This window comes from Ovis aries, chromosome 5 (assembly GCF_016772045.2).
Source record: "Ovis aries strain OAR_USU_Benz2616 breed Rambouillet chromosome 5, ARS-UI_Ramb_v3.0, whole genome shotgun sequence".
NCBI classification, from domain to species: domain Eukaryota; kingdom Metazoa; phylum Chordata; class Mammalia; order Artiodactyla; family Bovidae; genus Ovis; species Ovis aries.
Genome location: NC_056058.1, coordinates 25,088,155 through 25,114,252, shown reverse-complemented (window position 1 = coordinate 25,114,252; position 26,098 = coordinate 25,088,155). Strand labels below are relative to the sequence as shown.

The 26,098-nt window shown below is 39.5% G+C and overlaps 2 protein-coding genes across 13 annotated transcripts in view; one reads left to right on the top strand and one right to left on the bottom strand.

Moving 5' to 3' along the window:
• GRAMD2B (GRAM domain containing 2B) overlaps positions 1–18,562 on the top strand; it is a 121,655-nt gene extending 103,093 nt beyond the window's left edge. For 2 of the 8 annotated variants that reach the window (XM_042250291.1, XM_004008666.5), the window contains exons 7-14: positions 1,481–1,552; positions 1,665–1,745; positions 4,470–4,581; positions 5,258–5,380; positions 5,993–6,080; positions 8,957–9,061; positions 12,940–13,033; positions 17,333–18,562. In XM_042250291.1, coding sequence (XP_042106225.1) covers positions 1,481–1,552; positions 1,665–1,745; positions 4,470–4,581; positions 5,258–5,380; positions 5,993–6,080; positions 8,957–9,061; positions 12,940–13,033; positions 17,333–17,374 — 717 coding nt within the window. In that variant the 3' untranslated portion in view covers positions 17,375–18,562. Of the gene's footprint in view, positions 1–1,480; positions 1,553–1,664; positions 1,746–4,469; positions 4,582–5,257; positions 5,381–5,989; positions 6,081–8,956; positions 9,062–12,939 lie in introns of all 8 variants that reach the window. The other 6 variants (XM_042250290.1, XM_012178205.4, XM_060415653.1 and 3 more) reach the window with 3 other exon arrangements.
• ALDH7A1 (aldehyde dehydrogenase 7 family member A1) overlaps positions 819–26,098 on the bottom strand; it is a 96,548-nt gene continuing 71,268 nt past the window's right edge. Inside the window, exons 20-22 of one of the 5 annotated variants that reach the window (XR_009600671.1) lie at positions 5,235–26,098; positions 2,175–2,529; positions 819–1,944 (exon numbers count right to left, since the gene is read on the bottom strand). The exon at positions 5,235–26,098 is cut by the window's right edge and continues 17,946 nt beyond it. The gene's annotated coding sequence lies outside the window, so the exon portion shown is untranslated. The other 4 variants (XR_009600669.1, XR_009600670.1, XR_009600672.1 and 1 more) reach the window with 4 other exon arrangements.

Genomic DNA, 26,098 nt, shown 5'->3' with positions numbered 1-26,098 from the left:
CAGGGTGATAGGAGGAGTCCCTGAGGTGAGGCTGGCCAGTCTCCCTGTAACCTCCATTGGTGCCTCTCCAGAGCCAACCTGAAAACAAAAGTGGGGTCTGCTATTCAGGTGCAGCTTCAGGCCCAATCTAGGCCCTCTCTGCTTCCAGGTTGCCTTAACTACCCCTCTTCGATACAGAAGTTCTGGAGTTGTCATTGGCCTTGGGCTACCCCAGGCATGGACAGCCTGAAATATTTGCAGTGTTTCTTTCATCTTGGCAAGAGAGAGGCAGTAGAATGGTTTGGTTACTCATTTTTCACTTGAAATTTTTTTTTAATCTTTTCCCTACTGTTTTTATGAAAGCATAAAAGCTAATTTCTAACCCTACTGAATAACTTAAAGAGGGAAGGAAAGAGAAGGGAAGAGTAAAAGAAGCTATTCGGATGAGCTAGGAAATACGCTGATACCTATTGTGAGTTTTTGGTGTTTTTTTAATACTAATGGCTAGCAAGCATCAGGTACTTCTTGCCAGATGTACACAAGATACTTTCCTTGTATGTACACATTTATCCCACACTGCCATACTATGAGGGGTAGGGATTGTTAAGAAAACAGAAACTAGGAGGCATTAAGTAATCAATTTGCCCAGTGTCACCCACTTGGTAAGTAAAGGAGCCAAAATTTGCAACTTGGTCCATCTACTGCCAGAACCCATAATGTTAACTACTTTGGAATACAGTATTTGCTTGGAAAGTATATCAAGTTCTCTCATGGGGGAGCAAGAGAGGGTAGTCACAAACTTTGGAAAGCGAGTATAAAAAGATTGTGTGATTCGAACAGATGGAAAAAGAGTGAGCCTTTTTATTGTTAACATATGGTTGATGGTAAAATCATTTTTCCTTATGTTATTTGTCTCTCAAATGACTTGCCTAGCTCTGACTTTACTTCTTTCTCATAACTTACTTATAAGCGTCCACTAGGAGAAATCTCCGTATTTGTACAAGAAAGAATCTGGAAGTGGCTTGAAAAAACATGAGCCTGTTAGAGCGGCTGGGAAATTTTCAATGGAAATCTAGGTCAGAGCAGAGACAGCAGACCCTTGGGAACTGTTAAATACCTTCTCAAAAGGAGGTGGGGAGGGGAGGGAGAGGGACTTAAAAGAGGACTTGGCAAAAACATCACGGGCCTTTCTGTGCTGTTCAGGCCTCTTTCTGACCAAGCTTGTCTGGGGCACCAAGGTTAGGGTATCAGAGCTTTCCTTTTGCTATATGTTTCTCTATTATTTAAGTTGGGTTTGAGAGTTTTGTTGCTATTGTGGGAGAACATACTCACTTTATTCTAGGAATGGAACAAAAACTCAATGTGTGGGTGAGAGGAATGAGAGTATAGACTCTGTATAGAATATAGGCTACATTGTTTGAAAAAATATAGATAGATAAAATTTTTAACTCTTACTTCTAGTCAAGCAGTATCTGTTAATAATTATAATTTTGTTTTTCAGTACATATTTGTCTCCTTACTCTCCAGAGATTCAACTTACAAACTACTGAAATCGGTGTGTGGACACTTAGAAGTGAGTATGACATCTCTGAGCCTCAATTACTGTCTCTCTTCTGTATGTCTTAGTTTGGGAGTTGATCTGGTTTTTCCATTTTGTAAAAATAATTTTGTTTCAATAATTTCAGAATACAGGTATTGGCAATGGTCCCAGTCCATCTTCTCTTGAAAACAGTTTCCGGGCAGACCGCCCTTCATCTCTGCCTCTGGTGAGTTGCCTACAAAATGATCAAAATGCAAAAGAAAGTGAGACTGTCCCACAATGGCACTGCTCCTTACACCATGACCAGGGTGTAGGAGGAACTTAGGACCATGGCGTCTGAGGCAGAGTTGAGGAGGGCATTTATGTCCTGAAGGAGAGAGGACCATAGGAGGTCATACACTTATTCAGGTAATTGAACAGCCATCCTGCAAAAGAAAAGAAACATGTTAGTTGGCTGACTTGGCCAGTCACAGGTCCACAAAGGTATTCCTCAAATCTTGATGGATTTATCAGTGTTGTTTAGAGGGATTCACCAATTTATTTGGGGAGGGCATGATTCAGTCCCACAAGTCATTGAACGTTTTCTGCGTTGAAGGCACCATGTTAGCATAGTATACCCATAAAGACACCAGGAAAAATCAAAACTAGTTCTTACCTTCAAAGATTTTACAGCTTAGTAGATGTTGAGGGATACCCAGAAATAACTGTGGAAGAGGAATAACTAGAAAGAATTGTGGAAGAAGAAAGCTGTAATGCCCAGGTGAAAGGCAGAGAGATTCTTGGATTCCCTTAGACTTTTTGATTATAGAGTAAATCTCTAATGGGAAATAGCTCCCCCCATTTGTATAAGATTTATACCTGAGATGGTATAATATAAGCCCAAGAAGTCCCAGCCATATTGTTCAAATGGTTATCCCCGAATTGATGATTGTTAAATGTTTTAATACCTTTGATGAAGTGGGATGAGCCCAGAGTTTCAACATCTACACATCTTTATCTTTTTTTCAGAGCTGTTAAAAAGTACTGGGATTGAAAACATGTTCACACAAAAACCAGAATGTTCATAGCTGCATTATACATCACAGCCCAAAAGTAGAAGTAACCCTAATACCCATCAGCTGATAAATGGATAAATAAAATGTAATATATCTATATAGTGAAATATCATTTGACCATAAAAGGAAGAACTATCAATATATAATTCAACATGGATAAATCTTGAACACATTTTGCTAAGGGGAAGAAGGCAGACACAAAGGCCACATATTGTATGATTCATTTATATGAAATGTTCAGAATAGACGAATCCATGGGGACAGAAAATGCATTAGTGGCCACCAGAGGATGAAAGGAGGGAGAAATTGGAATGACTGATAATGGATAAAGAGTTTCTTTTGGTGGGGAGATGGGCATATCATGAAATAAGGCAGGGGTGATGGTTGTACAATAATGTAATTATTCTGAAAACCACTACGTTGTATACTTAAACCAGTGAATTTTATCTCAATTTAAAAAAAAAAATCTACCTTAAAAAAACAGTGAGAAATAGGATAACACACTTATGATTTGGAATCCATCGAACCTGGTTTCAAATCTTGGTTCCAGCCAGCTGAGCTATGCCATCAGGCAAGCTCTTTAATTACTCTGACTCAGCTTCTTCATCTGGTAAAATGCCAAGCTCCTTACATGGCTGTAAAGATTAAATGCAGTCATGAAATCATATTTATGGAGCTTTGCATACTGCCTGATCTATGGTAGGCATTCCATTAATACTTATTAAACTGAGGAGATTTGAATTGTTTAATTTTCTTTCCCCTTTAAATTCTTGCATGAAGTTGCAATGGCTGTTGAAATGATCAAGAGACAGCTGATTGAAGGTGAAATGTTGGTAATTTGCTTGCAGGCCATGTTTCCTTCTCTTCACTTGGTTGCTAAATAAATTGCGAAAAGCTCACCTAACTGTACCTTTGCCTGATCGCTTAATTGTACTTTCACTGGCACATTTTAGTGATGCCTCTTATCTCTTCATTTCTTAAGCACTTTGGGGAACCAGTAGGGTACACAGCAAAAGCATCCCACTGTTTCCCAACTCCACACTTCTATATAACCCTTCTGTCATTTAGAAGTATGTTACTGACCCTTTTTTGATTTGTTTGAGGGAAGAAAAAAGCTAAAACTTTCCCTCAGTGTCCGGTTTGCTTAAGCCATTTTCCCTTTTCTGTTTCCAATACCTCTGTTAAAACTTAATTTGAAAAAAACCTTTCTCTGCATTTGCTGTTGTTCAGTCAGTAAGTCACATTTGACTCTTTTGTGACCCCACGGACTGCAGCACACCAGGCTTTCCTGTCCTTCACCATCTCCAGGAATTTGCTCAAACTCATGTCCATTGTGTTGATGTTGCCATCCAGCCACCTCATCCTCTGTCATCCCCTTCTCCTCCTGCCTTCAATCTTTCCCAGCATCAGGGTCTTTCCCGTGGAGTCAGCGCTTCATATCAGGTGACCAGAATATTGAAGCATCAGCATCAGTCCTTCCAGTCAGTATTCAGGGTTGATTTCCTTAAGGGATTGACTAGTTTGATCTCCTTGCCTTCCAAAGGACTCTGCATTTAGAACATACATTTAGAACTTTCTAGCTACTTTTTTGCTATATATATGTATTTCAGTCACTTTTTCTCATTACAAAATGCAAATGAGACTTCTCCAGCTTTACCTGGAAGCTATTCTGTCATCAGCATTCCAGTTTTTTCCCTAGACATTTGTTGTTTCAAACAAGTTGGCCACTGTGTGTTAACAGAATTCTGACTGCCCAGAAAGTCAGTAACCAGATACTCTGATCTGCTATGGGGTAATCCTTCCTTATTTGTATTTTATAGGTCAGGTCTAAGTGAAAGGCCTACATGTTGAATAAAGGATAATGGGCCTCTTTGCATTTCATTATCTCCCTTTAGGATTTCAACGATGAATTCTCAGATCTGGATGGAGTGGTGCGGCAAAGAAGGCAAGACATGGAAGGATACAGCAGTTCTGGCTCTCAGACCCCTGAATCTGAGAACTCTCGAGGTCTGGGAGATTTTTGTTCTTTATTGAAACTTAATTCTCCACAAAACATCCTTACCTCAACCAAAAACAAAAAGACAAAACCAACCAATAAACAACACATCTTCTGCGCTTACAGTTAAAACAGGACTCTAAACAAAGGGTAGTTTGAAAGTTCAAGGGAAACGAATTGCCTATGTGGTAAAAACCCATTTGCCTTTATATGCATGTAACAAATGTCTCTGAGAATGCCCTGAGGGTCCAGTGGTTAAGGCTTCACAGTTTCACTGCAGAGGGCCCAGGTTCAATCCCTGGTTGGAGAACCAAAATCCTACAAGCTGTGTGGTGTGGGGTGGGGGTGGGGGGGAAATCATCTCTTAAATAGACATAATATTGGAGTGGTCGAAAGACAGAAAAATGCAATATTTTCTGACCTCTTCTTTATAATATTATTAATTATTATGGCCGAATGATCCCCATGAATCAGTGGGATAAGGACAAATTGCCTTTGTATCGTTTTATTTCTTATTTGCTTAAACATTGTATTTCATCCCCAAACCACTCAACCAGCTTGTGAGAAGATCCATTTATATTCCCGACCATTATGTATGTATTCAGGGATTGATTTGCTTTGTGGTTGATCCTGTGTGTGTAAATGTACTGGAGGGAAAACTTACCCAGCCCTGTTTCATCTTGGTAGATTTCCATGTGACAGAATCCCAGACAGTTCTGAATGTCTCCAAGGGAGAAGCAAAACCAACTCGGGCAGATCCCCTTGTGAACAGGGTACCTGAGGGAAAAGCCAAGAGTCTCCCTGGGCATGGTAAGGAATGGATTATGATGGCAGGCGGGTAGTGGGGGCTTCTGCTTGTAACTTTAAAAGTCCTCATGTTTCACTTTATGACTGCCTTTCCTGTTGCCTCTCCTCCCTTCCTGCTGTGGGTCTTTGCACATTAGTTCATGTATTCACTCAACAGACAGTACCCAGTTCTGTGCTTTACTGTAAGGGATGCAAAGATGAATAGCTTCTATAGAGGACCTTTCATCATTCTGAATACATTGAGACTGTGATTCAAAATATTACCCATAAAACTAAATTATTTAATTATTATTTACTGATTCTTATCATAACTGGTCACCGGTTGTCCCAGTAGGAGATCAGGGCTGGGGTCTGTATTGTTCACCAGTCACTCACTGTATCCCAAGCCTTGGCACAGAGAAGGCTCTCAACAAATATGTATTGAATGAAACATGTGGGAAGGAATTGTAACCACTGATTGAAATGAAAACTGGAAGGCTTCAGATAGTATTTTCTCTGATTCCTACTGCCTGGAAATAATTCTGTCTCTCAAGTACTTCTTCCCTATAGGGATACTGCTGCATGAAGGAGATATGTTATCACTTTAAAACATATATTTTGTTTTCCATTCAGCAGGTCAGTCAGAAACCACTGGACTCATACCCAGAGTAAAGTCTGAGAAATGTCCAACTCTCCACCATATTCTTATATTCTATGCAGTTGTGTAAGTAAATGTATTTACTGTGAATGACTTAAGACTTATATTTTACTGTTAATGAATGACTTAAGAAAATGATTCATTTCACTAAAGGAAATATCTCTTCACGTTGTCAAGAGCCATGAATCTCTAATGCCTCTAATGTGACCCAGATCTTTCCAGGGGCAATTTTCATCTCCTACTTCAACATTTTTTCCTTAAACTTAGGTCACATTTTCATATTCACCCTTTTTTATTTAAATAAATAGTGGAGAAGGGAAGAAAGAAGAGCAAAATATGCCAGATCCAGCAGAGGACTAAGTTCTGAGTAGATACTCTTAGTAGAGAAATAGTTGCCTGAAATATGACGCATCTTTGTTCTTGTTTATTTTTTTGTCTATCTAATGTCCTCTGGCTAGAAATCAAAACAACTTTAAAATGTCATCCCCTTAAAATTGGACAGCTACAAGTAAATCAATGAAGTTAGAACACACCATCTCACCATACACAAAACGAAACTCAAAATAGCTTAAAGACTTAAACATAAAACATGACACCATAAAACTCCTAGAATAAAACATGGGCAAAACACCCTTAGCAATGTTTACTTAGGTCAGTCTCCCAAGGCAATAGAAATAATAACAAAAATAAACAAATAGGACCTAGTCAAAGTTTTACAAGCTTTTGCACAGCAAAGGAAACTGTAAACAAAATTAAAACCCACAGATTGGGCAAAAGTATTTACAAATGATGTGACCAACAAGGGCTTAATTTCCAAAATATACAAACAGTTCATCCAACCCGACAACAACAAAAACACAACCAATTGGTAAAGAGGCAGAAGACCTAAATAGATGGTTCTCCAAAGAACAGCTACATATGGCCAAGAGGTACATGAAAAGGTGTTCAGCACTGCTAATTATTAGAAAATTGCAATGCAAAACTACACTGAGGTGCCACCTCACAGCAGTCAGGATGGCCATTGTTAAAAAGCCCAGAAATGCTGGAGAGTGTGAAGAAAGGGAGCCCTGCTACACTGTTCGCGGGAATGTAAACTGATGTTACCACTGTGGAAAACAGTATGGAGTTTCCTCCGAAAACTGAAAAGAGAACTACCATGTGATCCGGCAGTCCCATTCATGGGCATATCTCCAGACGAAACTATAATTCAAAAAGACACATGCACTCCCATGTTCATAGCACTATTCACAGTAGCCAGGACATGGAAGCAACCTAAATGTCCATCAACAGGTGAATGTATAAAGATATGGTGTGGGTATATATATATATATATATATATGCAATGGAATGATTCTCAGCCATAAAAAAGAATTAAATAATGCCATTTGCAGCAACATGGATGTAACTAGAGATTATCATACTAAGTAAGCCAGAAAGACAAATATCATTCTGCTATCATTTAAATGCAGAATCTAAAATACGACACAAATGAACCTATCTGTGAAATAGAAACAGACTCATGGACACAGGGAGAAGGCAACGGCACCCCACTCCAGTACTCTTGCCTGGAAAACCCCATGGATGGAGGAGCCTGGTGGGTTGTAGTCCATGGGGTCGCACAGAGCCAGACACGACTGAGCAACTTCACTTTCACTTTTCACTTTCCTGCATTGGAGAAGGAAATGACAACCCACTCCAGTGTTCTTGCCTGGGGAATCCCAGCGACGGGAGAGCCTGGTGGGCTGCCATCTATTGGGTCGCACAGAGTCGGACACGACTGAGGCAACTTAGCAGCAGCAGCAGCACCATGAACACAGAGAACAGACTGGTAGTTTCCAAGAGAGAGGGTGGGGGGATGAAGTGGGAGGTTGGGGTTAGCAGATGCAAATTATATATAGTTATAAAATATAATTGTATAGGAGAAACAACAAAGTCCTACTGTATGGGACAGAGAACTATATTCAATATCCTATGATAAACAACAGGATAATAGAAAAGAGTGTTTAAAAAATCAAAAATATTTTTAAAGAATATTAAAAAATAGTATTAAAGACTGTTTCTAAAAATATAAATAAATGTATAAGAATCACTTTGCTGTACAGCAGTAATTAACACAACACTGTAAATCAACTGTACTTCAATTTTTAGAAAAGTAATCCCCTTCAATAAAACTTAGGCATTGACTTTTTTTTAACTTCCCCCTCAGCTTTCACTCTGTAACCAGTTCTTCTGAAAATAGCCTGACCCAGTTCTAGGCTGTTCCTCACAACCGAGGAGGATGTGCCCAGTTTGGTTTTCAGATAAAGCAGGGAATTTGTGAGTCACAAAACCAGATACTCACTGGCCAGGACTTCCGACAGTATCTGGTGGGAGGAGGAGCCCCAGCTTGACAATCTACATTGGCTGGCTTTGAATAAGACTCCTAAATGGCCATTATTTGTAAATTGAGGGTCTAGAGAATTTAATCAGAGAAGGCAATGGCACCCCACTCCAGTACTCTTGCCTGGAAAATCCCATGGACAGAGGAGCCTGGAAGGCTACAGTCCATGGGGTCGCTGAAGGTCGGACATGACTGAGTGACTTCACTTTCACTTTTCACTTTCATGCATTGGAGAAGGAAATGGCAACCCACTCCAGTGTTCTTGCCTGGAGAATCCCAGGGCCGGGGGAGCCTGGTGGGCTGCTGTCTGTGGGGTCTCACAGATCGGACACGACTGAAGCGACTTAGCAGCAGCAGCAGAGAATTTAATATCTTAGTTATAAAGTTTGGTGCAAGCATCAGTCTGTTGAAAAAAAAAATGACCTTTTTAAAGTCTCTGTAGCCAAGTTATTTTGGTAAATACCTTGCCTCAAAGGTACAGAGTTCATATTTATTGCTTTAGGAACATCAATCAGGCCCTGGTCATTAACCTATTGATGATTTCTCTTTTATCCCTTTCCAGTGTCTGTGCACTGATCATCTCGACCTTCTACATGAGATACAGAATTAATACTCTGGAGGAGCAGCTGGGGTCACTAACCTCCATTGTGGACACCCATCAGACTGAGTAAGTCAGTTCCCTCCAGTGCCGTCTTCTGCTTGCCTTTGACATTGGTATAATGTTTGACCTGAGCATGGCATCCTTCTGGCAAGCATTAATTGAGGGTTCATTCTGTATGAGACGTTTTGCTAAGTGTACATGTAGAAAAAATAAAGAGGTAGGTGGGCCCTGGAGAAAAAAATGAATGACCTGACTCTGCATGTTTTTGAGTTGCTACAGTGTTGCCAGCAAGAAGGCAAGAAACAAGCCTAATTTTACATTATCTTGTTCTCTTAGACTAAGCTCCATTGTGACCTTGGCCCGTTTATTAAAATATTCAAGTTTATCTTTGTAAAATGGCAGTGAGTCAAGTCATTCATAAAAAAGAAACAATTCAAGTAACTTAGCACATTTCATCATTTATAGCTCTTTATAGAAACTCACTTATTTACAAAACTCTTGACCACTATGAAGATCCATGTGACCAGTAATTAGCTGAATGTGTCTGTAAAGATTTTCTACCACAGTATTTTTAATAGGCCCCAACTAATTAAATCTACTGACATAGCGGTCTTTCCTATAAACCCATTTACATGAGGATTTTGACACATTCCTTAAAAACCAAAATAAAAGCATACTGCTAGCTGAAGTTTTAAAAGTAGAGATATTTCTTTGTAGAGTATGTACCATGTGCTAGGGACACTGTTGCAATAGACCCTTTCACACACCAACAATGTTCTCTCATTATATCTTCACCATAACCCTAAAAGATAGATGTTATTCCCTCCTTTACAGATGAGAAAATTGAGACTCAGAGAAATAGTTTGTAAAAAAAAAAAACAAAAACCAGAATCAGGATTCAGGTCTATATGACCATAGAAACTTAGTCTACCAGAGGTTCCTTGCATGTAAGGAATAGCTGAGAAGTGAGTCAGTGTATTTTCATTGTGTATCAGAATCATCTGGACAGCTTATTAAAATAGACTATAAGGCCCATTCTCCAAGCTTCTGGTGCTGGTCTGGGGTCTACACTTCAAGAACTATTATGCTATACCATTCTGGGGCCTTTCTTGACACTCTTAACAGTTACTTAAAAGTTTTGTTCTATGGCTTATGTGTATGCTGTTACACAGATTATTTTTGTATCATGAACATACATTTGAGCCAATAATAAGAAGTCTAATAAATGGTTTGGGATAGATTTATACCCTGCCCTTACTCTCTCCCATGTTGTTCAGAATGTTAATAATACACCTAGAGCTAGGAGGTGACTCTACATTAATGTAAACTATTAGTATTAGTTCACTATCATATAAGTGACATAAGTGATTTTATTAGGGAAATTTACCTCCTGTCATGTCATCATTTAATTAACTTGGTGACAATGAGGGGGAAATTCTATTAATGAAAGTCAAATGGAATATTTATTCTACTATTTAGATAGTCAACCCAAGAGGAGGTAACAGTCTGAAAAACAATCATTTAAAAGGAAAATCACAGAGGTCAGGGACCTCATATGACATGAGGTCAGGGAACATCTATGATGGGAAAGTCTGTTAATAGAGTAATTTAACAGAACCTGAATTTCCTTTGTATCTTTCTTCATCCAGGGTCATCCATCCATGCTGCCCAGGTAGCTAAATCCACACTTGTAATCTGCTTTCATTGGTACAGAATCATTTTTTAAATATATACATTGTACTAGCTTTGTTAGTGGGTTCACAGCCTGTGGACTGTCAGAATTTCATGTGGATAAGTCAGTACCTTGAGTCTCAGATCCCTCGTTCAGAGACCAAAAGATTTCACCAGGTACTTCCCTGCTGGTCCAGTGGCTAACACTCCACACTCCCGATGCAGGGGACCAGATTCAGTCCCTAGTCAAGGAACTAGATCCCACATGCTACAACTAAGACCCAGTGCAGCCAAATAAATTCTTTTTTAAGATTTAAACTCAGTTTCCTCTCTGGGATATAAGACTTTGACACTATGGATCAAGGTTAAAGAAAAAACTATTTCACCTCTGCTCAATGAGAAACATGTTTGCTTTCTTAACATTTAGATAATCATCAATAAGTTACCAAGTATCTATGGCTCAAAAATGGATCCTATGTAAAATAAACTAGACCAGTTAGTGCCATCTAGAAACTTCACAGCTTATAACAAGCACATGAAAAGATGCTCAACATCACACATTATTAGAGAAATGCAAATCAAAACACAATGAGCCATCACCTCACACCAGTCAGAATGGCCATCATCAAAAAGTCTACAAATAATAAATGGTGGAGAGGGTGTGGAGAAGAGGGAACACTCTTTCATTGTTGGTGGGAATGTAAGTTGATACAGCCATTATGGAAGACGGTATGGCGATTCTTTAAAACACTAGGAGTAAAACCACTATGTGACCCAGCATCCCTACTCCTAGGCATATACCCTGAGCAAACCAAAATTGAAAAAGACACATGTATCCCATTGTTCATTGCAGCACTATTTACAGTAGCTAGAACATGAAAGCAACCTAGATGTCCATCAACAGATGAATAGGTAAAGAATTGTGGTCCATATACACAATGGAATATTACTCAGCCATAAAAAGGAATGCATTTGAGTCAGTTCTAATGAGGTGGATGAACCTAGAGCCTATTATACAGAGAAGTAAGTCAGAAAGATAAAGATAAATATCATATTCTACACAAATATATGGAATCTAGAAAAATGGTACCGAAAAATTTATTTACAGGGCAGCAATAGAGAAACAGACACAGAGAATAGACTGATGGACATGGGGAGAGGGGAGGAGAGGGTGAGATGTATGGAAAGAGTCACATGGAAACATATTACCATATGTAAATAGGTAGCCAATGGGAATTTGCTTTATGGCTCAGGAAACTCAAACAGGGGCTCTGTATCAGCCTAGAGGGGTGGGGTAGGGAGGGAGGGGGATATATGTATACCTATGGCTGATTCATGTTGAGGTTTGAACTATACTTAAAAAAAAAAAAAAAAAAAACTTCACAGCTTAAATTAAATTACAACCAAGAAACAGAGGAGAACAAACCACGGTGCTTGACCTTAACATGAAAATCTGATCGGTGGTTTTTGAGCAGCTCTCCAGGAAAATGTATACATATCTCTAAATGTCCTACAGTTTTAGCTGGTATAGGACCCCAGTGGACCCCAGAGTAAGAGCCCATGCCTTTAATACTCGAGTGGTTAATAGTGAATAGATCAGTTATATTACTATACAAGGGCAGTTACATTTATATGGCAGGTCTCAAGGAAGGAAATACAGAAGTCACATACATCAACACAGATTTGATTAAAGACAGGCTCCTCTGTCCATGGAATTCTTCAGGCAAGAACACTGGAGTGGGTTGCCATTCCCTTCTCCAGGGGATCTTCCCAACCCAGGGATCGAACCTGGGTCTGTTGCATTGCAGGCAGATTCTTTACTGTTTGAACCACCAGGGAAGCCCAAACATTATGAAAGTTCTAGTGTAAATGATTGCTTCTCCCATAAACAGTACGAATATGACTGAGAAAAGCAATACTCCTTAAAAATGCATGCCATCATGGACAGAGAGAAGGTATCAGCAGTTAATAAAAGGAGTCTAAGAAACCACATGCTTGAGAATAATTGATTCTTGTTTGGAAGCCGAGGTACAACACAGCCAGTTAGACAAAAATAGCTTAAGAGATTTCCAGCTGATCTTTGTAGAATTAGTCTCCTAAACATCTAGTCTGGAGTTGTGGATTACTTCAGGGCCTTTCTGATGTTAGCAGGTTAAATGCACACTGTCTTCTATTATAACCTAGTTTTCTGTTCAAATAAATTTAAAATGTGTTCATTCCACTTGTTTCTTTGCCAGTCCTGCCCACAGTAATTTTTCTCTTGGTTCTTACAGACAGACAGCACCATCTGGCCTGGGGTCACAAGTACAGTTAAATGTGGAGGCCCTGTGTCAAGAGCTTACAGCTAACATAATGCGATTAGAAAAGGTGAGTGCTTTCTTTCCTGTGTTGGGGCAGTCACTGTGCTTACTGCCTCAGTCAGTCTGTTCAGTCACTCAGTCATATCCAACGCTTTGTGACCCCATGGACGGCAGCACGCCAGGCCACCGTGTGCATAATCAACTCCCAGAGCTTACTCAAACTCATGTCCATTGAGTCAGTGATGCCATCCAACCATCTTATCCTCTGCCGTCCCCTTCTCCTCTCACCCTCAATCTTTCCCAGCATCAGAGTCTTTTCAAATGAGTCAGCTCTTCGCATCAGGTGGCCAAAGTACTGGAGTTTCAGCTTCAGAATCAGTCCTTCCAATGAATATTCAGGACTGATTTCCTTTAGAATGGACTGGTTGGATCTCCTTGCAGTCCAAGGGATTCTCAAGAGTCTTCTCCAACACCACAGTTCAAAAGCATCAATTCTTCGATGTTCAGCTTTCTTTATAGTCCAACTCTCACATCCATACATGACTACTGGAAAAACCATAGCCTTTTCTAAACAGACCTTTGTTGGCAAAGTAATGTCTCTGCTTTTTAATGTGCTGTCTAGGTTGGTCTTACTGCCTGGTGACAGTTTTTATGCTAAGATTCCTATGAACAATGTGTGCAGCTTATGACTGTTTATAACGTCAACACACGCATTTTGACCCTGAATCCTCTCTTTCCTGCCTCTGCTTTGGGACACAGGCTTATGTTGGTACTATAGGCCCCCTCCCCCCGTAGGGCAGGGGTTACACACACGTGGGTGTGCAGCAGGCCATTGAAATGGCTAAACCTCGCCAAGGGATTTTCCACAAAGAAATAGGTTTCACCTCATTTTCCCTGCTATTAATAGTAGATTTTGTGGTTTTCCTCCTTGGTTAGAAATTATCCTCTTGTCCTAGGCCCCAGGGATAAGTGATATCTGACATGGAGCTCCAGGGAGGGACACTGTAGGGGGAGTGTCCTGACCAGAGAGGTGGAGCCCCAGCTCCACCCAGGCTGGTTGTCACCATTCATAAAATATTTGCATTCAGTCTCTGTAGATGTCATTGTTTCCATCTGACAAAATGATCAAAGTTTCAAGTTAACTTACTCAAGGAGGCAGAGCCAGAAAGTTGACAGAGCTAGAATTTGAGCCAGGTCTGACTCCCACATTTGTCCTGAGAAGTCCTCTGCTTTACTGCTCCCCAAAAAGCCAACCTTCTGCTTGGGGATAAGGTCACTGAAGAGTGAGGCAACCAGGAGAAGATGGTAGGGAGCCAGAAATATCCTGAAGTTAAACCTTGTTAACATTTCTTATCTCTCCTTTCACCATGTCTGTCCCTTCCCATCTGATGCTTTGTTTTGATCCTTATCTCAGGAAAGGTTTAGTGAATTATTCAGTTCTAATTGCTGCCACAAATGCTTGGTATTTGGTGGATTTCCATAATAGTACAGTTATGCTTACTTGGGAAGAAACATAAAACACAGACGAGTCAAATTAAGTTTGTCCTGTGATACCAAATGGTATCTAGCACTTAACCACTTAAGTATGGAGAGCAAAGGAGTCCACAGGTTTCTATTCTAAACCAAGGCATGAAGATAATTCCCACTGAACCACTGTATCAGTGGGCAGACTCAGACATTTTCTCTTTGCGATGCATAATCAAGCTAGAGAAGGTATGGAGTAGCAACCAGAACTGTTTTCCTTTCTAAAACATTAGTTGCTAGAATTGAAGATAAAATTTCTTTGATGAAATGCTTAGACATGTTTAGAGCTTCCCTCATAGCTCAGTTGGTAAAGAATCTGCCTGCACTGCAGGAGACCCCAGCTCAATTCCTGGGTTGGGAAGATCTGCTGGAGAAGCAATAGGCTACCCACTCCAGTGTTCTTGGGCTTCCCCTGTGGCTCAGCTGGTTAAGAATCTGCCTGCAATGCAGAAGACCTGGGTTTGATCCCTGGGTTGGGAAGATCCCTTGGACAAGGGAAAAGCTACCCACTCCAAAATTCTGGCCTGGAGAATTCCATGGACTATATCGCAAAGAGTTGGACATGACTGAGTGACTTTCACTTGAGACATGTTTGACTTCCATGCTGACCTGGAGAATGGAGAGGTAATTTTCTCTTTTGTTCATGCTGGCACATGGTGATGTTCTTTGGACTGGGAAGCATGCAGAACCCAGCCACCCTCTTGTGCATTTCTTCCCATTCTCCTGTGGATCGTGGCAGGGACAACACTTTCTGTAATGAGGGACAGGAAAGCAGGAGAGATAGCTGGTCACGTCTTGCGCAGAACCCAGCCTCTCGGCTAGGGTGCCAACATAAACCTGTGTCCCAAAGCAGAAGCAGGAAAGAGGGGATTTAGAGTCAAAATGCATGTGTTGACTTAGTTGCACACATTGCTCATAGGAGTCTTGGCATAAAAACAGTCACCAGGGCACACCTGTGTGCTTGTTACTCAGGCTGTACCCCCGAGCCCCGCCCTCCCCAGAGGCAGGCTGGTGATGACACAGCAGTGCATGGCGGAGGTGGAGCAGCTATGGGGAGGTAGGAGCCACGTCTCAGCTGTTTCTACTCAACACCAGCAACTCTCTTTTATTCTCCTGCAGGGACTGGTCATGTCTCGGCCTCCTGATCTGCCCACTTATATCTTACCCATTTCTGTTCATGGCATCACTGCCCTTTTAGTCATTCTTATGGGAAATTGAAGGATATTTTAACTCCTTCCTCTTTTTTTGCTTGCACAAGACTTTGTTTACTAATTAGTCTATCTTCAAATGTCTCCTCAGATTCTCTAATGTAGACCATCTTAGGCCTTTCTGGCCCCCTCCCACCTCCTAGACGGAGTGTGAAGTCAGATCTCATGGTTTATATTTACATTTTCCTGATTAATACTGTGGTTGAACATCATTTCATATATATTCTTCTTATGGATTTCCTTTTGTAAACTGCCCATTTATCTCCTTTGGTTTACTTTTGGGGTTTTTGTCTTTGTAGGCATTTTAAATATTTTGTATATCAGGGGTTTTTTTGGTTGTTTTTTTTGTTTTTTTTTTTTAATCATTTCTTTTTCTCCCTTCCCACTCCTGCTTGTCCATTTATCTTTGGTCCGATGGGATAGGTAGGGAAGATGTGAAGTAATAATATGGGGAATGAAGGCAGTGCCCTCTACAGGTAAAGAAGTAAATACCTATTTTCTTAGCACTGGAAGTGGCATTAATGTCAGAGCAGTACCCACTCCAGTATTCTTGCCTGGAGAGTCCTGTGGACAGAGGAGCCTTGTGGGCTGCTGTCTGTAGGGTCGCACAAAGTCGGACACGACTGAACCGACTTAGCATGCATGCATGCATTGGAGAAGGAAAAGGCAACCCAGTCCAGTGTTCTTGCCTGGAGAATCCCAGGGATGGAGGAGCCTGGTGGGCTGCCGTCTATGGGGTCACACAGAGTCAGACATGACTGAAATGACTTAGAAGCAGCAGCAGGGCAGAAGAAAAAGCATAAACTTTTTTATGGAGTCAGATATCTGTTCTTTTCCCTACTGTGCCACCTACTGTGTGACTAGTCTTGTTATATAGTGTCTCAGGCCCTTACCTTCGCGTAGAAAACCTGCCTCTGTGTGTGAACATGTGTGTGGACATGTGTGTGGTTAAGGCGAGCATACATGAAGTTCCTGGGACATACTTTTTCAACCTCTTCCTCTCCATTTACTCTGTGGATACCAGTAGGACATCACAGAATATTCTTGCAAATGAAGACTATGTTCTCTTTCTCTTGTTCCACAGAGTTCCCTATTCCCTTCACAGTATTGATCCTTAAAAACACCCTGCTCTGGATTCTTTCAAATTCATTTACCCAAACATTTACCAAACCCATTTTCAATGCCCAACACTATCCTGGGCTTGAGATCCACAGATCGTCAGTGTCCTGTGAAATTCTGTCTTCTGGGAAATGTTATATTGTGGTGTTTGTCCGATTCAGACCATCACATGGGCTTTGTCAAGGACAGTTTCCCATTGCCTCTGAATGCATTTGGGTCACACCTGGTGTTGCCAAGGTTTTTGTTCTATTTCTCTTAGTCTCTACTGACATTGTCATCTTTGTGCCATTCTTTCACTTTTTGCCCTATCTTTTTTCATTTTGAAGTGGACTGTCAAACAGTTTTTGTGCCATGATAATGCATTTATTTGCCTGATCTAAATTTAACCCATGTGTAGCTTTTAATTCAAGGTAGAAGAGATTAATCTCAAGCATTATATGAACCATAGCAAATACGCCGTTACTGTATACTCCACTCTATGGAATAACAGGAGCTTTTCTCTCTATTATTTCAAGATACAAAACAACTTACAAAAGCTGCTTGAGAATGGTGACTGAAGCTCGAGCCACGCCATACCTCGCACTTCCCTTCAAGTAGGTGCTCCCAGGGTGTTCTGGTGGAGTGCTCCCTGCCGGCCAGAGGAGCTAGCAGGCGGGCAGCCTCTCTTGCCCTTGGAGGTCTCAGGCTCAGGAAAGGGGGGAATGGGGAATAATTCTGGTTCCTGTGCAATAAAAGTTGACCTCGACTCTCTGAGGAAGTTTTCAGTGCTGCTGCCTGAAGAAAACAGACCCGTCTCTGGAGGTCTCCAGAAGGGCCCGGCGGACACTTGGATGATTGTGGTTCAGCAGATTATTGTGACTGTCAGCAAATATATTCCACTCCAGCCTTTTCAGCCCTGCCCATCAGCCTTTTCTCTCATGTATCCACCCCTGCCTTAACCAGCCTTCAACGGAAGGGATATATCATGTGCCAACCAACTTGATACGGTCCCTTAAAGAATTTGCCATGACTTTCAAAAGGGCAAAAAAAAAAAAAAAAACTCTGATGGACAAACTTGCTTCAAACAAGTAACATTTGAGTTTTGGGGTTCTTTCCCTTTCTGATGTTATGTTCTGGTTTAAGTTACGTGTGTATCTTAACTTCTCAGCCACGTATTGGCAAGAAAATCAGGCAAAGCTGATTGAACTATCCCATTTAATGTTTTATTTTGTTCCTCTCATTAATACTTAACAGGATTCTCACCACCCCATGTCAAGAATCTGTGAGACTTGAGACTAAAGTACTAAGTTTAAACTAAGACTTTGAAACCAAAACTAATCTTTAAACCAAAAAATATAATAGTGATTTGATACTGGATGGAAGATACTGCATTTTTAAGATTGTAGGTGGACTGTGTTTGTTTCGAAACAGGATGTCTATAATTAATGGTGAAACCCATCAGCATGATGATAGCATGCTTTTCTCTTTTGCTGACTAAAATATATAACTGGTGGTTTGCTAACTTCTATTTACCATATGGGTTGGCTGGTTTTTATTAATAATTATTTAGGCACCCTAAGATTTGTTAATATGAAAGATATTCTGTTTGTCTATAATGCATTTTACAATCATTTCTATGAAATGTATTTTGTTTAATCAGATAAGCTAATAAGTGAATTGGTTACATCATTTGTGTTTGTTAGCCTACTGGACAGGGACTGTGCCTGGTGCACCCCTGGCTTTTAATAAATACTCATTGGTTTAAATACCTTGCTAACACTGTCTTTTGTCAGTCTGAATTCTTGTAACTAAGACTTTTTAACTGCTTTTTAACTGCTTCTGATCTCTCTCTACTACTTCCAACTCACCCATACTCCTTTCCTCCCTAGTATTCACTTGCAAAAAAATTGATTTAAGTTCGTGTGTTACAACAATATGGGGAAAGAAAATGAACTTTGTTATCAGAACATCAATGCATGAGTCCTGGGTCCTCATTTTTGAATTATGTGACTATAAGCAAGATATTTGGTTATTTTCCCCCGTTTTGATGAGGATAAAAGTACCAAGGGAAAGTGTCATTGTGAGAATTAAATGTGATGATCTTTCTAAAGCTGATGGCCTTGTAGGGCAAGAAGTATACTCTTTTAGTAGGAACCGTATTCATTTTTTCTTAAAATGTTTGCATATCTGACAGTCCGGCTTTATCAAAGTTCTACGTCAGTGTTTTATAGTTAAAACCATTAAAGATTCAAGAGTGTCAGCCACCTGTGGAGAGAAATTTTGCAACTGTGTAAGGAGCCTTTAAAAGTTATTTCACTAAATTAGTAAGGCTATCCAGGAATTTATCCCAAAACAATAAGAGATTTCCTCAAAAATGTACATACAAGAATATTCTTTGAAGCCTCAAGGGCAGAACATTAGTGATATCTACTGAATAGTAGCAGAGCACTTAAATTATATCACTATTTAGAGTGGCACTGTCAAAAATTGGCATAGAAAATAGCATTTTAAAAGGTAAGCATTTTGGAGATAATGTAGAGATAAGAGAACTCTCCTACACTGTTGGTGGGAATGAAGATTGGTGCAGTTACTATGGAAAACAGTATGGAGATTCTCAAAACACTAGAGCTACCATATGATCCAGAAATCTGTCTCCTGGGCATATATCCAGACAAAACTCTAATCCAAAAAGATACATGCACCCCTATGTTCGTAGCAGCACCACTCACAATAGCCAAGACATGGAAACAACCTAAACATCCATCTACAGATGAACAGATAAAGATGTGGTCCCTATATACCACAGACTACTACTCAGCCGTGAAAAATGATGCTGTTTGTACAACATGGATGCAACTGGAGATTATCATACTAAATGAAGTAACTCAGAGGAAGAAAAATACCATATGATATCACTTACATGTGGAATCTAAAATATGACGTAAATGAACCTATCTTCAAACAGACTTACATAGAGAATCTGTGATTAAAAACACTATTTAGGTGAATAGAAATTACCAGTCTTACATATGGAAAGTAGACAGGATTATTGATCTCTCAAGCTCTGTGAATATTGAAGATATTTTCCTAAATATACCCAATACTCCAAGGCATTTCCCAGCTACTCACATATGTAATTCTTTAAAACCATCCCTGACACATTTTTTTTATGTATTAAGCCTAATTTATTTAGAAAATAAAAATTATTTGTACACATACATACAGATGCAGAAAGAGCAATCTTTTCAAACAATAAATGCATTCCTGTCTCTCCTCTTTTTTTTAATTGAAGTATAACTGATTTACAATGTGTTTATTTCTGGTGTACAGCAAAGTGATTCAGATATATATATGTGTGTATATATATATATATATATATATATATATACACACACACACACACACACACACCCTTTTCCATATTCTTTTCCACTCTAGGCTATTACAAGATACTGAGTATAGTTCCCTGTACTATATAGTAGGACCCTGTTGTTTGTCTGTTTCATATACAGTAGTTTATATATGCTAATCCCAAACTGCTAATTTATTCCTCACCAATCCCTTTTCCCTTGTAACCATAAATTTGTTTTCTACCAGACACATTTTTTGGGGGGAGTGGGGCTGTGCTATGAAGCTTAAGGGATCTTAGTTCCCTGACCAGGGATTGAACCCAGGCCCCCTGCAGTGGAAGCACAGAGTCCTAATCACTGGATTGCCAGAGAATTCCCTACCAGACACATTATTTAATGGTTTTTCCTTCCATTCCACAACTCACCCTAATTTATAAATTCATAGAGTCAGACTGAAATTTTTCCAACCTATATGTTAATTGTATTGTATGCTGTTTTGATTTATGTATCCTAAAATTTCAATTCGGATGACACTTTCCTTCTTTATCTGTTTCTGGTGATCTAAAGGATGGATGGATACCTATAACATGGACACTAACATGTTGTAGACAGCCCAGTGAATTCTGCTCTCAAGCATTGTTTTAAAGTCAGAATTCTATTCATCTGTAACAGTTAATACTGTCATTTGGGATCCATAACCTGATCTTCTTACAAAGGAGCTCAGTGATATAATACTTCTCATGCACTTCTTTTAAGCCTGTCCTTGCTAATAATGATATTACCAGTTCTTGACTTTACAAAACAAAATCAAAGACATTAAATGGAGCATCTTTGACCACTAGTATTTCCAGCACTTTTGTTTTTTCCAGATGCTAAGCCTTGCTCTAAACAATGTACAGATTCAATGCAATCCCTATCAAAATTCCAATAGCATTTTTCACAAAAATAACAATCCTAAAATTTGTATGGAACTACAAAAGACTCCAAATAGCCAAACAAAGCAACCAAGAGAGGAACAAAAATTGAGGCACCACACCCTCTGGTTTCAGATTAAATTACAAAGCTACAATAATCAAAACACTATGGTACTGGCATAAAAACATAGATCAATGGAACAGAATAGAGAGCCCAGAAGTAAATTCACACATATATGGCCAATTATGACATAGGAGTCAAGAAGATTCAATGGGAAAAGGACAGTATCTTCAATAAATTGTGAGTGGAAAACAAGACAGCCATACGCAAAAGAGTGAAATTACACCTCTATCTTATACACAAAAATTCACTCAAAAATGGATTGAAAAGTTATTGTCTAAATTGACATTTTTCTAAGGAAGACATACAGATGATCAACAGGCACATAAAAAGATGTTGAATGTCACTAAACAGGAAAATGCAAATCAAAACTATAATAAGATATCACCTCATATCTGTTAGAATGTCTGTTATCAAAAAGATGAGAAGTAATAAATGCTGGTGAGTTTGGAGGAAAGAGAACCAACCCTTGTGTACTGATGCTGGGAATGTACGTTGATGCAACCAGTATGGAGGTTCCTCAAAAACTTAAAAATAGGACTACCATAGAATCCAACAATACCACTTCATGGTATTTATATTAAGAAGATGAAAACACAAATTCAAAAAGACATATTCACCCCCATGTTCACTGCAGAATAATTTACAGTAGCCAAAATACGGAAACAACCTAAGTGTCTATAAAAGGTAAATGGATAAAGAAAATGTAGTATATGTGGTGCGTGTACACACACACACACACCCATAAAAAGAATGAAATCTTGCCCTTTATGACATTATGGATGGATCTTGAGGGCCTTATGCTAAGTTATATAAATCAAAGAAAAACAAATACCTATGATCTCATATATATGCAGAATCTAAAAATTACTGAAAATAAAACCAAGCTTATAGATGCAGAGAACAGTTTTCTGGTTGCCAGAGTCAGGTGGGGTGGAAGTGGTGGTTGAAATGGGTGAAGGGGACCAAAAGGTACAAACTTTCAGTTACGATATAAGTCACAGGGATGTAATATACATACAGCACGGTGACTATAGTTAATAATACTGTATGGCATAATTATAAGTTGCTAGAGTAGATCTTAAATTCTCATCACAAGAAAAAAATCAACTCTGTATGGTGACTGATGTCAACTAGACTTATTGTGGTGATCCTTTAGCAATATATACAAATATCGAATCACTGTGTCGTATACCTGAAACTAATATATGGGATATGTCAATTATACCTCAATTTTTAAAAAAGAAAAAATTTTGGTTTTAGTTACTCTTGCTAAGGCGAAATTCTTTTTCAGTGTCTGTTTTTAATCTCCTAAATGGCTGTTCTAAGTCTTAATTCCGTCTCCTGTAGAGAACAGAGAAGAATTCTTCCTCAAAGAATATTTTTAAAAGCCACCAAGATATATTCGCTGTTATAATGTTCAGTGAAAACAGCTGAGTGCAAAATTATATGGCAACTTCTACATAAAAACATTCAGCTTTGTGGACAAATCCCTGGAAGGAAATACAGAGTAATGAGAATACTTGTTTTATTCCACTGGTGGAACTGTGAATAGCCAGTAATCTCTGGACCCAAGCAGTATAGGCTCTTGCCCTCCCTCATTCTTGGTCCTGGCCAGGCAATGATCCCATTGCCCCTTCAGCCTTTCTCCATACAAAGATTATGACTGTGAACTCTATTCCTTTTTGTCTGCACATCCATGGGCCACAGTAGGAACTCACAGAAATCTTCCCCAGGACCTAGCACTAGGGATTGCTTGCCCCTGGATGAAAGTGACCTTAGCCAGATGCCTTCAAGGCAGTAGAAGCAGGAGAATAACAGTTCTGCTGGCTGCCAAAGGAATGTTTGTGCAGTTCTGTCTAACCAGCAGCATCCTAACAGTACTTCAATTTTTTAATATTTATTTTTAATTGATTGATGATTGCTTTATAATATTGGTTTGATTTCTGTCATACATCAACATGAATTAACCATAAGTGTACATATGTCCCCTCCCTCTTGAACCTTCCTCCCACCTCCCGCCCATTCCCACCGCTCCAGGTTCTTACAGAGCCCCAGTTTGAGTTCCTTGAGTCATACAGCAAATTCTCATTGGCTATTGATTACATATGTTAGCGTGGATGCCTCCATGCTACTCCATTCATCTCACTCTCTCCCACTTCTCCCCCACCCTTGTCTCTAAGTCTGTTCTCTATGTCTGCATCTCTACTGCTGCTTTGCGAACAGGTTCATCAGTACCATCCTTCTAGATTCCATATATATGTACTGCTGCTGCTGCTGCTGCTGAGTCGCTTCAGTCGTGTCCGACTCTGTGCGACCCCACAGACGGCAGCCCACCAGGCTCCCCCGTCCCTGGGATTCTCCAGGCAAGAACACTGGAGTGGGTTGCCATTTCCTTCTCCAATGCAGGAAAGTGAAAACTCAAAGTGAAGTCGCTCAGTCGTGTCCAACTCTTAGCGACCCCATGGACTGCAGCCCACCAGGCTCCTCCGTCCATGGGATTCTCCAGGCAAGAGTACTGGAGTGGGGTGCCATTGCCTTCTCCAATATATGTACTAATATACAATATTTGTTTTCCTATGACTTACTTCACTCGTATAAAAGGCTCTAGGTCCATCCGCCTCATCAGAACTGACTCACATGTGTTCCATTTTACGGCTGAATAGCATTCCGTTGCGTGTATGCACCACAGCTTCTTTATCCATTCATCTGTCGATAGACATCTAGGTTGCTTCCGTGTCCTCGCTATTGTAAATAGTGTTTCCAGTTTTTAGCATCTTTATTGAGATATAATGTATGTATATAGTAAACTATACATGTGTAAAGTACATGTTTTAAGTATATACCTGTGAAACCATCACAGAATCAAGAAACATATCTTTATCACCCCCACAAGTAATTTCTCTGGGAGCACTCTCTATGCCCCTCTCCACAGCCTCCTCCCCAGGCAACCACAGATCTGCTTTCTGTCTCTACATATTACTGTATTTTCTAGAATTTTATATAAGTGGAACCCTAGAGTCTGTACTTTTTTGTCTGGATTCTTTTATTCAAAGTAATCCTTGTAAGATTTATCTGCTTTTGCGTGTTTCAGTAACTCATTTCCTTTTATTATTTAATAGTATTTCACTGTATGTATAAGTGAAATATCATATATATCTTATTACTTAATACTATTTCACTATATGTGTGAATATATATATGTATGCATATAATGAAATACATATATATATATCCCTCTCAGATATGTAATACATATATTTTTGAGATATATATATATAATATACATATAATGAAATATATATATATAACACAAATTGTTTGCTCATCAGCCTGTGGATAAACATGCAGGTTGTTTCTAATTTTTATTTATTACAAATAAAGCTGCTAAGAACATTTCTATAAAGCCTCTGTGTAGATATACCCATTCACTTCTTTTGGGGAAACACCTAGGAGGGAATGGCTGGGTCATATGGCAGGTATATGATTAACTTGTTAAGAAAGTGTCAAACTTTCTCCCAAATGTGCCGCTGAACATCAGCATCAGCAAGGCGTGAGTGCCAGCCCCTCTGCATCTTCACCAGCATTTGGCATGATCAGTCTTTGAAATTGTAGACTTTCTACTATAGCAGTTTTAGACTTTCTACTGTGTTATGGTATTTCACTGTTGCTCTAATTTGCACTGCCTTAATGATTACTGATGCTGAGTATTCTTTCATGTGCCATTTGACATTATTTGTATACCTTCTTTGATAAGAAGTCTTCTATCCATTTTTTTAATTGGGATGTTTACTTAAGTTTTGAGGGTTCATTATATATTCTAGATAAAAGTCCTTCATCACCTATGTGATTTGCAAATATTTTCTCCCAGACTGTGACTTGTCTTTTCATTCTCTTTATGTCTCTCAGAGAAAGCTTCTCTCCTTTCCAATGCTCTGCTCTGCCAACTCTAGCCACCTGGGTTTTTCTCCTACCTCCATTTCTGCAACCCTCATTCTGCCTAGGTTCCCTTCCTGCAGCCTGAACATTCTCTCCAGGAAGTCAGCTGGAGCGATCTCACCTCCGTTGTTTCTCTTCTCTCAGGATTAACTGTCCTTCAGTACCTAATCTCCAGCATCTTGAAAACCATTGTTTATACATTTTTTCTGGATTTTCTTCATTCATTGGGATGGTAAAATCAAAATCAAATGGGGATTCTTTGAAAATTCCCTGAGCAGATAAAACCAGTTTGGACATAAAAGAGAAATTCAATGTAGTTTATTTTATAAGACTCAGTTGACCTGGGTCATTTCTTCTTCATGCTTCTGGAAATCATAACCAAAACTTGAAGTGTTTCCCAAGGTTCATATGAGGTATATATCCTGACCAATTTTCCCTATCGGTTAGGAAAAGCCTAATATGCTAACCAATAACTGAAAATTAAACAGTTCCTGCCTTTCCACTATGTGAGCTGCTCCATAACAATATACCCCTGAGCCTTACAGCATGAGCCTCATCCCATGTTTGGTTTGAGTGCTCCCAGTTCGTGGGCTGTCTTTTCGGTGTGTGCACAATCAACTTCTACTAATTACCACTCCAGTGGGTCACTGATTTTACTTCAGTTGTTGCTGAACTTTCGACACACAGACAGCAAATCTAGCTGTGTTACTCCGTCCTGAGTGGAAATAGAATTCCCAAACCAGAGAAATTTGATCTCAAGTACTGTGAAATAGGTAGAAAGAACTGTTAACTTGAACACACCCCCACACCATATACAAAAATAAACTCAAAATGGCTTAAAGATTTGAACATAAGCACGATACCATAAAACTCCTAGAAGAGATCATAAGCAAAACATTCTCTGATGTAAATTGTGGCAATGTTTTCTTAGGTTGTCTCCCAAGGCAGTAGAAATAAAAACAAAAAATAAGCAAATGG